Genomic DNA, 13,928 nt, shown 5'->3' on the forward strand with positions numbered 1-13,928 from the left:
CATTTTAGGAGAAACATCTGAGACAAAGCTAATGTCTCAAGAATAAAAAAAGCAGCATATGAGCACAACAGTTCTAGCAACAACTTCCATTCACATTCTTTCAAGACCACATGATCTAAGCTCTGCCAGGTGCATAAATATATAACGCTTTACTCATACTGCACGCAAATATAAATCTTGTGTATGTCTATTTGTATTTCTCCATAATAATTTTTGTAGAAAATCTGAGGCAAAGTTAATATTTAAATGAAGCTCCACTAAGAGCTACACAGGAGCAATCTCAGAGCAATTATATAATTCTCTGAGTGCAAAGGGAGGAAATTATAAACTATTAAAATGCTTTAAGCATCAAATGTGACAGAAATCAGAATGTGTGTAATAGTTTTCCATACAGATTAAAGAGGAAGGAAGGAAACCAACTAACATCGCCGTGTGTGTGTTCAGGGTGCTGGGTATATATGTGTGAGCACAGGTGGGCATGCAGGTAGGGCAGAGTGGAAAGAAAGAGTTACTGAAGGATAAAAACACCACTGTAGAGGGCTGAGCATGGGACACACACACTCATACACACTGGAGGGCAGTGGGATGGATGCAGAGTTCTTTACCTTCCAATGCGTTTGAGTGGTAGTCTGGTTTGAAGCATGAATGGAGACAAGAACAGAACAACACATAAGCCATGAACCTGAGCCATGGGCACACACACACACACACACACACACACGAGCAGCATTCATTTACACGCTCAACAGTGAGTATGAATTACATCCACATATTTTACTATCGTCACATGTACACAGCACAAATACATGAATATTGTCTGACTTGATTCTGAGTTGAATCTCCTCCGGATCAAGATTCACTACTTAGAGCAGGTAAGCAAGTGAGAACGGCCCTTACAGCTGAGCATCAGTGTGTGTGTGCTTGTGTGTGATGAGAAAGACGGTCTCCAGAGAGCAGTGTTTGACAGACAGCAACCCTTCGTCGCCCTGTTCTGAGACATACCAGTGCAGGTGACATGTTAAAGACGTGCATCTCGCTAAAACAGACAACTACAGTCCTGTTCAGAACTCACTCAGCAGATGAAGTTCTACAGGCTATCCTAAATTACTTTCTGGCTATAGTAATGACAACATCTTACTGTATACTATAGATTATATACAAGCATACTGGGTTCCACAGCCTGCATTATTGTTTATTATGTATCTTTGCACTGTATTCCAATTTACACTTTGTAAAACATTTTTATGCAAAAATATATTTTTAATGTAAATCTATTTATTATATTTGTAGTATTTAGGAAATACTGAATGACTAATAATGATCTATATAATTCAATATGTATGTATTTATATTTATTTCAAATAAAAATATATTTCAATATAAATATATTTATTTATACTCAATCACACAATTATAAATACATCATACGTACAGTAATATGTACAGTGTGAACACAGGGAAAATTTGAATATATATCTATATATATATACACACACACACACACACACATTTGTGCATTGCAATGTGTCTCATGATTTTTGAGTTCCTGTAGAGTCTGATAAAGAGCCAACAAATCAACTTTAAAATCATGAGACACATTGCAATGAACAAACATTGAGCCTCTGCTTCTAATTGATTTTTGCATTACAAAGCTCACTCGGCCAAACCCCGCCTCTTTCCAGATGATTGACAGCTGTCAGATGCAAAGTGATAAGCAGGGAAAGGGCACTCACCTTTGACCCTCTCTCCGCGGTTCAGCTGGATCTCTCCCTCTCCCTGCGGCGAGTACGGTTTGACCACGATGAAGGTGCGCCCCGGCACGGCGCTGTAGAGTTTCCGTTTGGGGCCCCGGGCTCCTGAGAGTGTGTGCGAGGGCCCCACGGGAGGAGGGCTGGGGTCCCGCTGGACCGTCCCCGGGCTGTAAACAAAAACATAGGTTACCGTGGTGATGCCCGGCAACTGGTAGCCAAATCCGGTGGTCACCGACATGGTCCCGTGAGAAGGCGGCAGCGTGAGTGCGTGTGCGCGTGGGTCTCCTGCTCGATATTCCTGAACCGGCCAGGGCCGTCAGGTGCGAGCGGCTCACTCCCTCTCTTCCTATCACTCTCTCCTCCTCTGCTCCTCTCTCCTCCTTTCTTCCACCTCTCCTCTCCTCTCCTCCCTCTGAGCGCTCCCCGCCCTCCCCCTCGCTCCCGTTAACGGCTGCCTGTCGTGAACGGCGCCGAGCGCTCGGGCTGCACTCGCCGCGAGTGGGGCATGTTCACTCCCCGTGGCTCTCGCACACACACACGCACACGTACACACGCTGTGACGAGGCTGCGCCGTTTCCCCGTGGCTGGGCTGGCGCACACTCGCCCTGAACATTCTATCCGTACGCGGACGGTCGCCGACGACAACTCGCGGGCGCCAGGGGTCCGGATTGATTAGTGTGTGGGGGGGTTGAGCACGACTCACCTCACCCCTCTAAAACAGCACAAACACACACACACATACACACATTCTCCTAGTGCTGTAATCAACAGCCCCTCCTAACCCTCTCTCTCTCTCTCTCTCTGCCCTCCAAGTCCTCCCCTCCCCTCCTCTGTCTCTCTGCCCTCCCCGTCTCCCTCTCTCTCTGTCAGCAAGACAGCTTCTGAATGTTAATGCAGCTGCAGGAAGAGTGGCTGTAGCCCTGTCTCTCTCATTCATCTCAAGTCGTTCACCCATTCATTCCACACACATATTCATTGGACACACACACACAACAGCGAAAACGGCAACATCCCACAATTCCCATTTTCAGTCCCGTGAGGAACAAAACAAGAATTCACAGTCATTACAGCAAAACACTCAGGAACAACATTTAATGGGCTTTAACAGGTTTATGTGTACTAAGTATGTTAACTTCCCCTCTACTGGTATTCTGCTCAAATGTTATGGGGTGAGAATTCACTAAGAATGAATCACACCCACTGATTTCATTGTTTATTTGTGCTGTTTTAGCACCCGATTAACTAAAGGTGTTATGCAAATAAGATAAATGGCACAAAAATGCCAAAAATGTGCTGAATGAAATCTCCATAAATACAAATGTATGATGTTTGATTGAAAATAACTTTCAAATGTTTTCTTTATCTCGCCAATTTTTGTAGTGATTTATTGTGTGTATACATCTATGGATATTTATATGTATTTACTCACACATACACGTATACACACACACACACACACACACGTAAACACACACACACACACACACACACACACACACACACACACACACACACACACACACACACACACACGTAAACACACACACTCGCGCACACACACACTGAGTGGAGTATACAGTAGTCAAACTGTATTGCAGGCAATTAGTGAATGCAGGTTTATATTCTAAAATTTGTATTTGCAAAAACTGGTGCAACTGTTTAATGAATCGACCACACTGTTTTGATAAAAAAAAGAAAGAAGCTGATATCTTCCAGCATGAGCAAGGAAATTCTTGAACCTTTGCCTTTACTGTCAAAACCAGTCAGTCTGAACACACATGCACCTTCACATACTCTTTCCGGCTCTCTCTCTCTCCATGTATCCCTTGCTCCAAACATCAAGCTCAGTGACGGCTTTCCAATTACTGCAGCGGTACGGGGCAAGAGTGACTGCAGCATGTAAATGCAGAGTAACAAGAAAGAGAGAGGAATTTAAGGGCGGAGATATAAGGAACTGAAAGAGGAAAATGAAAGGGTTGTAAAGGAAAGAAGAGTGGGAAAGAGTAAGTAACAGAACAAATGATGGACAGAGGCTGCAAGAAGTGAATGGATGAGAGACAGAGAGGTATGGAGTCCTGTCGTCACGGTTTCCTCAGATTCAGTATTGATCAGTCAGAGCCGCCACAAGGCTGTAATAAACAGCACTGAAAATCATTGGCCGGCTTTGCAGTAATACCATATTTCACACACATCAATCATCATAAAACAGACATACACAGCCTCTGACAAGTGTTCTTTTTATTTAGGACATTTGTAAGACGATAGATTTGAAGCAGTGCAGCGAAGCCTGAGGAACGGCAGCCTGTAGATGACATAAACGTCACACTCCCGCTCTCTGTCTGATCTCAGACTCGAATGCATGAGGAAGTTTCACACGCTGTGTGAAGCCACAAAGACATATGCTGCGTTTCAAAACTCCTACCCTAGTGAGGTTCCTACCTAGACAGTCCAAACATTCGATTTGAATGTGAGTATGATGCACAAGAAATCTTTACAAGATTTAAACAAGTGTATGATAACCTTGGCGACTGCCATCATGGAGAGATAAATTGAAAGCAACTGTCTTGATTCACCAGGTGCCAGTGTCAACAATGAATCAGACTTCTTTTCACAGTTCTTTTCTTTCTCTTTAGGTGCAGTAATAAGGACTGATGGCTTGATTCGAAGTCACACACAAAGTCCCCATGGTGTCATCATGCTATGAACTAATCATCATCTTTTTATTTAATGTTTTTCTTCTCCAAACTGTACTAATACATTAATACATGCAAGTTGTTAATCTGTTAATTTTATTTAAAATACCTGAGCTAACATAAACAAACAGTAAACAGTTGTAATTTTATTAACTAATGTTAACAAACATTAATGCATTAACCAATTTAGTGTAAGGCATTTTAATTAGGGATGTCCCGAGCCGATCTCAAGGATCAGTATCGGGACCAATTAAGACGTTTTTTTAACTGATCCGTATTGGCTAGGCTAAGCCTGATCCTTTATTTTTTTCGTCAGTTGTCATGCATGTGTGGTGCAGTAGGTGGCGTTCAAGTGGGTCTGCCAACCGCCATTAAAAGGACAAGAAGAAGCTCAAATGTGCATGCGTCACTCAAGAACCAAGGGGGTAATCCACCAGCCGGAAACTGAAGCTACCCTGGGGGCCGCCATTGGCTAGCAAGCCTTCACCTGCTGTTAGCATTCCATTGACTCCCATTCATTTCGGCGTCACTTTGACAGCGAATAACTTTACATCTGAGGCGTTTAAAGTCCATTTGTCCATTATTTATTTCTAAAGAAACACGACAATGTATAAAAGGCTCCATTACTTGTATCTAGAAGCACCTTTTGTAAAAATAGGCTAACGATTGCGTCATAACACGCGACTCTCTGTCGCACAGTAGAGAAATTACCGTATAGACAGGAGGAGAAGCTCGCGGGCAATCGGGGGGACGTGGAGGCATAAAGTCAAGGGAGAAGCCCATAGAGAGTTGTAAAGTTGCTCCTGCTGCTGCTCATGGACAGCTCCTACTCACGCTCTCCGTCTCTGCAAGATTCGGAAGGGAATGATTCAGATTCCTCTTGGCACAGCTACTAGAAGACTTACAAATGTCAGACAGGTTGCTCACGTCACATATACAACAGAAGTCTCAGAGTAGTTTTCAGGTACAGAAATAATGTAAAATAATACTGCATGTTCTTCGATGTATAGATTAAATAAAGATTAATCCTTGTTAAAGCTCAAAAAGTTGAGGAATATTAGGCTGCTGTCACTAAGACCAAATGCACAGATCCAATATACTGTTTCACACGTGATTTCTTTCTCATCTGTTTACATTCAGTAAAACAACAGTATTTTTACTTTCAAGAGCAAGAAGACGAGAATGAGAACTCTATTCACTACTTGTGCACTGAATGGTTAAAAATCGCTTGCATGTTTAAACTGACAAGACTTATAAACACGTGCAAATGATAAACTTTTGTGACGATGCACCACTGGCCTGATCTGGCCAGTGACAATTCCGTCTACTGTCCCGATCGGATCGAGGGATCAAACAACTTGATTGGGGCATCCCTAATTGTAAAGTAGTATATAGCGCCCTTGTTAGTGCATCCGCCTCCCATGCAGGAGACGCTGGTTCGAGTCCCTCTCTGAGCTGGTCGAGTAGGACCGGTTACGTAAGCATTATGGGGCCTAAAGGTTAGAGCGTCGGACTTGTAACACAAAGGTTATAAGTTCAAGTCTCAGTAACGGCAGGAAAGTAGGTGGGGGGAGTGAATGAACAGCGCTCTCTTCTACTGTCATTACCCACAACTGAGGTGCCCTTGAGCAAGGCACCTAACCCCCAATTGCTTCCTGAACGCCACAGCAAAAATGGCTGCCCACTGCTCCGGGAGTGTGTGTTTTCCAACTCACTGCTGTATGTGTGCACTTGCGCACCATACTTGGCTACACGTCACTTCACTTTAATGTTTGGTTTAAAAGCATGCTATTTGATAACACCTATGATACATAAAAACAGTTGATTCAAACATTCAATTTGAACATTTTAAGTAATGTTTAAATGTTTTAGATTCAAACATTCAGATTAATCTATGATGGCTAAAACAGTTAAAATATAACATTAAAATATTCCTATGATAACCAAAAATGTTTAATTTAAATGTCTGAATCAAAAGCATCGAATTTGAATGCATTTCTAACATGCTCTATTTTAACATTTTAACCTGTGATCCTTCAAAGAGGCTGTCTAGATAGATACTTCACTTATTTTATTTAAAAATATTGTGTGAACGCATTTCTATTTCTCAAGAACATTCCTATAATGCCTAAAATGCGTATTGATTTGAAGATGTTCTATTCAAATGCTGAAACACAAACTGATCTGTAAATATTGAAACGTTTGATTTGAATCCAGCTATGATGCCTAAAAATGTTTTTCTGAAATATTGAAATGCCTCTAATTGTTTGATTTGAACATTCGGTGCTGTCTAGGTAGGAAGTTTCCCAGGTTTTGAAACACGGCTGCATAATTTTAACTACCCCAGCTTGAATATGCTCATCATAACCTCTAACATGTGTTTCACTGTAGAGAAGCACTGACCTCATTCAGACTTAATGACACACACCTTTAGGTATTAACTCACACATACAGACATGTGTAACCTCCAGAACCCCACACACTCTCACACAGAACAACAACCTTCAGCTGATTGACCACACTAAACCCCTCAGGCATACAGTGTCCTGTTAAAGGGTGTGACAAAGTGATATATTGGTTCTATACCTCTCCCGAGCATCCTCTCGGCTGCCTCCTTGGACGCCAACTATACTTCAGTAACCCTGGCAACTGCCATCATGGAGAGATAAATTGAAAGCAACTGTCTTGATTCTCCAGGTGCCAGTGTCAACAATGAATCAGAGGCTTCTTTTCCACAATCTCTCACAGTTCCTTCTCTCTCTTTAGGTAATAGCAGCCTGAGAGAAAGGACTGATGCTTGATCCAAAGTCACAGACTAAGTCCCCATGCTGTCATCATGCTGTGAACAACTAATCCACAAACTCACGCCGTCCGTGTGATATCCCAAGGGATGTACATAACGAAACACACCCTGTGATCCAAAGTAAAATATATGCCAGACCGGCTCACACTGTTGTTATTGTTAGCTAAATCTGTAAAAAAAAAAAAAAAAAAAAAAAAAAAAAGTTAAACTATAAGCAGGGGTTCTAAAATGGCAAAAACTAAATAAAAAATATAAAAAACATATAACTAAATATATAACAACATATTAATAAATAAAAATTAAATAACACACACACACACACACACATATATATATATATATATGTGTGTGTGTGTGTATACGAATATATACGAATGTAAGCTTTTCTAAAGATACAGAGTTTTTTTTTTTTTAATTGCCTCTATGACAGTTTAGTGATAATGTCAATACTCAATAATGCTTTTGAGTTATACGTTTTTGTTGTAACACAGCTATGTCATAATTATTCAACGCTGCTGTTAAGTCACTTATTTGTATGGTACATAACTGTGTTAAAATACACTCTATAACAAACAAACTATAACTTGTGCTGTTACACGTAAATACATTTAGCCCATGCACGTGCTAAAGTTGAGTAGGCCAAGTCAAAAGAGCTCTTAACAAGCCGACTTGAATATGCTTACATTCATTTGGACAGACCTATGGAGATCTTGAAGAATCTTTTATGGAGTGACCAAACTGGAACTTTTTGGACCCATGGATCATTGATATATCTGGTGCAAAAAAGGCAAAGCTTATGAGCAGAAGAACTCCATCTCCACGGTCAAACATGGAGGTGGTCCAGTCATGTTTTGGGGGTGCTTTGCTGTTGCAGGAAGTGGAAATCTTGACTGTATGAAGGACATCATGAATTCTTTGAAGCATCAAGCCATTTTGGCAAAGATGGGGATGCCTTCGGTGCAGAAACTGAAGCTTTATGATAAATGTAATTTCCTGCAGGACAGCCATTTCAAAATATACATCCAAATCTACTAAAGCTTGGTTCAGAGATCAGTCATAGAATGTTCTCGAGTGGCTTGTGCAGTCTATAGATTTAAATCTCATTGAAAATATTTGGTGGAATTTGAAGAAAGAAGTGGTTGCTTGAAAACCAAAGATTATCAATGATCTGGAAGCTTTTTAAGCGTGGAATGGGCCACGATTGCAATAGAGAGGTGACAGAAGCTTCTAAGCACTTACAGGCATGCTGTTTATTGGAGATTATAAAGAACAATGATTCTGCAAAAAATTTGACTTTTGGGAGTTGAACAATTTTGTCCATAAATGTTTGGAGCCATATTGTTTTATTTTTCATCAACTTTACGTTCTTTACTTTCGATTCTATTTTCTACAACTTCACTTTCTATAATAATTTACTGAAAGCCGCCTTTGTTGAATTGTTTTCATAAAATTTTGTTCTATATATACACAGTTGTGGTCAGATTTAATGGCACCCCTGGTAAATATGATCAAAAATGGCTGTAAAAAATAAATCTGCATTGTTTATCCTTTTGATCTTTCATTAAAAAAATTTAACCTGTAAAATCTAACCTTTCATTGAAGTAAAATAATTGAATGTGGGGGGAAATCACATTATGAAATATGAAATGTTTTTCTCCAAAACAAGTTGGCCACAAATATTGGCACACAAATATTTTATTAAATACTTTTTGCAATCTCCTTTTGCCAAGATATCAGCACTGAGTTTTCTCCTATAATGCCAGACGAATTTGGACAGAGACAATTTATATAGAGACATGCCACTTCCTCAATACAACTATATAGGGAAAACCCGTAACACCAAAGATGGCGGTTGTATGCACATGCCCCGCCCCTCCCGCTGGAAAGCCAATCGTCTGCTTTTAACAGTCAAGCCGGGAAACATGTAAGCCTATCGTCTGGTTCCACTGACGCATGCGCACAGTTGAGGTTTGCGACAGCGGAGACAAGAACCCTTGCGCATGCATAGTAAACGTATAACCTGTGGGGAAAAAGGCCTTTAAAACCTTATTTTGGGGCAAAGTCATCAAACTTTTTCAGCGATTTTTATCATATTTTACTGCTGTTTCTATACAAGCAGTTTTTATGTCCTGGTGACCAGTGAAAGTGCAGTTCTGACTCTCTGCCCATTCATTGAGATAGGAGCCTGGTCTTGTTAGTCCGAAATAGCTGCCCGGAGGCGTTGCCAAGATGGCGGCCGAGTGGCATGACTTGCCTAAAAGGACTTTGGTTTGGAGAACACCTGACAAGAGATCAGAGACCATTCCTCCATACAGAATCTCTCCAGATCCTTCAGATTCCCAGATCCATGTTGGCCCTTCTTTTCAGTTCGCTCCACTGATCAGGTCAGGGAACTGGGACGGTCATGGCAGAAGCTTAATTTTTTGCTCCAAAACTCATTTTTGTGTTGATTTTGATGTTTGTTTTGGATCGTTGTCCTGATGGAAGATCCAACCACGCCCCATTATAAGATTTCTAGCAGAGGCCATCAGGTTTTGATTTTGTATCTGTTGGTATTTGCTAGAATCCATTATACCATGTATCTGAACAAGAAGTCCAGGACCTCCAGCAAAAAAATAGGCCCACAACATTAAAGATCCAGCGGTATATTTAACCGTGGGTATGGGGTACTTGTTATCCATGTTTGCACCAAACCCATCTGGTGGCTTTGCTGCCAAAAAAGCTATTATTTTAAGTTTCATCTGACCATAGAATCCGGTCCCTTTTGAAGATCCAGTCGTGTCTGACAACTGAATATGCTGGAGTTTGTTTTTGGACGAGCGAGGAGGATTTTTCTTGAAACCCTCCCAAACAACATGTGGTGATGTAGGGGGTTGTTTGGTTTTTGTTTTATAGGCATTCTGACCCCCAGAACTCAAGTAATCTCTGTAATTCTCCATCTGTGATCCTTGGAGAGTCTTTGGCAACTCAATCTTTCCTCCTCGCCGTGCATTAAGACAATATAGACACAAGTCCTCTTCCTGGCAGATTCGTAACATCTTTAGTTGATTGGAACCTAATTTTTGCCCTGATGGTGGAAATGGGGATTTTGAATTCTTTAGCTATTTTCTTACTGCCACTTTCTATTTTGTGATGCTCAACAATCTTTTGATGCACATCAGAACTATATTCTTTGGTTTTACTCATTGTGATGGATGATTATCCCAAGGTCCCCTGACATGAAATTTTCACTTTCTGAGGTTTTTTAACATTAATACGAGTTCCCCTAGCCCAGGGATGGGCAACTCCGGTCCTCGAGGGCCACTGTCCTGCAGAGTTTAGCTCCAACCCTGACAAAAATTTGTTTTTAGTAATCCTGAAAACATTGATTAGCTTGTTCAGGTGTGTTTAATTAGGGTTGGAGCTAAACTGCAGGACAGTGGCCCTCGAGGACCGGAGTTGCCCATCCCTGCCCTAGCCTGTATATGGTCCCCCAGTGGCTAGAAATTTCAATCGGTGTAAAACGAGCTTTGGCTATCTTTCTCTGCCTTTGAGAAAATGAAAGCTCAGATGGGCTGATCTTGAAAGGTTACCTCCCCTTTCTCTGCTTTGCCCGCCCAGAGAATTTGGCTCGCCCATGAGAAAATGAGCTAGGAAGTACGAACGTGCGAGCGCGATTTGAGTTTTTCCTCGAGAGATATCATGGCTTGCAAACGAGCGAAGCATGGCAGTTGATCAGTGTTCGGATGTACAAATGAACACAAAAGTATTTTTTAGTTCCTTCATCCGAGCTTCTGAAGAAACAATGGGTTAATTTTATTTTCTCTGGAAATGCGCCGACACAACTTCCCAAAGTTTTGTATGGTCCAAACCTTTCACCGACGACTGTTTCCTCAACTTGGGCCAATACAGAGCTGGCCTCGATGAACGTCTGAAAATAAATCGATCGAGCTACCAAGCAACAATTTCTGATGTGTAGCCTAATTGTTCAAGTTCAGACAGGTAATCTTTCTCTCAAAATCGTTCAATACTGTTTATGCATCAGTAAGTCAAGCCAGTGACTAAAATATCAACTTCACATCGTTTCTTTTAGTAGGATAAAAATAATCTTATTTAAATTGTGAACAAATTATACAGAAAGCGATGCAATGATAAGATCTTCATTCTCGCGATCAACAGACTGTCATCTGCTTGTCAATGCTCATCACGGAAACATTTTATGTGATGGGAATAGATCTAAATACTTTAAAAACTTCTCACGATTCGTTAATCTCGATAGCTGTAATAGTAAAAATGTATAATAGCTGTAGTAAAAGTATTGGAGAGAGTTTCACATGCAATACGTAGCTATTTCATATGCAAACATGTCAGCCAATCACAGCAGTGGGCGGTTACACTGAATCCCACAGAGACACGCCCCTTCAAACAGAGCGTTCAAATCAGAGGCTAAAATCAGGCTAGGAAAAATGCCTTTAATTTCTAAATTATGACTATTTTTGATCTCAAAAACATACCAACATTATAAGGGCAACCCAGGAAACATTATAAAATAATAAAATAACCCCATGCCAGGGGACCTTTAAGGGAATTTGGCCTTTGTGTTTCCTCATATTTAAACTCCTGTGAAACAAGAAGTCATAGTTAGACAATTTCATGTTCCTAATCACCCTGGTGTGCAAAAAAAGGTAAATATTAATGGGAATATACTTCAGAGATATTTTACTCGTAAAAAAAATCTAGGGGTGCCAATAATTGTGGCCAACGTGTTTTGGAGAAAAACATTTATTTAATAATGTGATTTCTCCCTCACTTTCAATTATTTTACTTCAATGAAGATTTTTGCTAATCTTTTGAATGAAAGATCAAAAGGATAAACAATGCAGATGTATTTTTTACAGCCATTTTGATCATATTTACCAGGGGTGCCATTAATTCTGACTACAACTTTATACATGTTTTGAGTTTATTTTCAACCTGTCTTTCTGTTCTATTCATGTCTTTGTTAATCTACTAGGTTGTCTATTACTTCTGCCATCCTTCGTCCCCTAATCTTACAATAATTTACTGGGATTACTGTGTAAAAGAGCCTTGTCCCTTTTAGATCACAAAAATAGATTCAACGTAACTTCATTTCAGCTTTACCGTGCTGCTATCAAACTACACTTTTCTTTAAAAAAAATGTCAGCTAAAGAAAGCTTCCATCTTCAATTGACAATAGGAATAAAGCCAAGAAGACATTATCTGGAAGGAATGACTCTTCAAAAATGTTGAGACCAACCAGACCAGCCTCAGTGGAGAGATTCATATGCTTTGTAATAACAGAATAAGGCATCGGAACTGGTCATTATCTTGCAAACGGTTATTTGCATAAGTGCACAATCGCAAAATGGTCTCTGTGGATGGACTAAGATGAAAGAATGAAATGAGTTATGTCTCATCTCTTCCGTTCTTCTTCTGGAATCTCTCTCAGTCTGTCTTGTCCCTTTTAGGGGTTAATTGAGTGTAATGGAGTCGGTGTGAAGCCTCTCCTCTGGCAGAGCATAAATGTGTGTGTGTTTGTGTTTATTGGGTCATCCTATCCTCCAAGCAATTTTGGAGACATCACTATCAACAAGAAATTACCTATTTCTCCTCTCTCTCTCCATTCCTTTCCTTTATTTTTACTTTTTATTCCTTTAGAATATTTTGCAATGAGAAAGACAATTGTTCTATCAGAATATGACCTGGGTGAATCACATGAAAAGAAAATTACATTATTACCTGTCAAGAAATTACATTATTTCAAACCAAAATCAAAAGAAAGAAGTCTAGATAGAAAAAAAATATTTATAGAATATAAATATTATAGAAAAAACGGCCAGTAAGTCCGTGGTGGAATTAGAGTGACGACTGACCAAGGGGGAGCTGGTGGGACAAACGAACCCGGTGGAGTCGCAAGGCAGAGGGTCTCCGATGGAGCCGAAGGTGGGAGGAGCCATGGCGGAGCAGACAGGTCTACAGGCCGAGATAGAGCGAAGGGATCAGAGGCCCGAGGCGGAGCGGCAGGATCCTCTTGCACTGGCGCTGCTGGTGGTTGCACGACCTGTGGCTCGATGTCACAGCAGGGCACCCCCGGAGACGGCGCAGGGGCTGTAAACCTCCGGCAGCGGTGGGGCTGGAGGACTGGCTGAACTTTGCGGTGATGGTGGTAACATGAAACTTGACAGGATCACAGTGAGAATGACACAGTCCATGCAGGTCGATGAAATGAATAAATCACAGTCCATATAGTCCTTAATGTTGACTGGAAGCAGCGATGATGAAGGCTTAACAGAAAAATTGCAGTTTATAAAGTTCTCCGTGCTGTCTTTAAACAGCGATGATGAATCAGGTACTGGGTGGGAGTCGATACCTCCTCACTGAAGTCTATCAGCCAGTCCTCTGTTTCAATTCCCTCTGCTACTGGTATCACGGGCTCACACCCCTGGTCAGACTCATTCAGGGGCGATGGGAAGCACTGTCCTCTTGTTCTTGGGCTCTGGCTCACTCGTCGCAGCGGGTGGTCCCTCTCTGTCTGCGGGGGGCTCACGCAAATTCTTCGTGGTCGAAGGTGGTAAATCCGGCTTTGGGTCTGGCTGTGCTCTGGATCGGGGCAGGACACTCTCCAGTCAAGTCCGGTTGCGTCTGGGAGGACTATAGAGTAGTGGTAGTTGGCCCCGATCC

General features: G+C 41.3%; 1 protein-coding gene across 1 annotated transcript in view; it reads right to left on the reverse strand.

Annotated features, from left to right (window-relative positions):
• The window catches only part of LOC130071256 (SH3 and multiple ankyrin repeat domains protein 3-like), a 136,965-nt gene that overhangs the window by 84,330 nt on the left and 38,707 nt on the right, over window positions 1-13,928 (reverse strand). Inside the window, 1 exon segment of the mRNA XM_056235951.1 lies at window positions 1,734-1,918. Within this exon segment, the coding sequence (XP_056091926.1) occupies window positions 1,734-1,918 (185 nt within the window).

Source organism: Rhinichthys klamathensis, unplaced genomic scaffold (assembly GCF_029890125.1).
Source record: "Rhinichthys klamathensis goyatoka isolate OS25496 unplaced genomic scaffold, OSU_Roscu_1.1 h1tg000436l_1, whole genome shotgun sequence".
Lineage (NCBI taxonomy): Eukaryota > Metazoa > Chordata > Actinopteri > Cypriniformes > Leuciscidae > Rhinichthys > Rhinichthys klamathensis.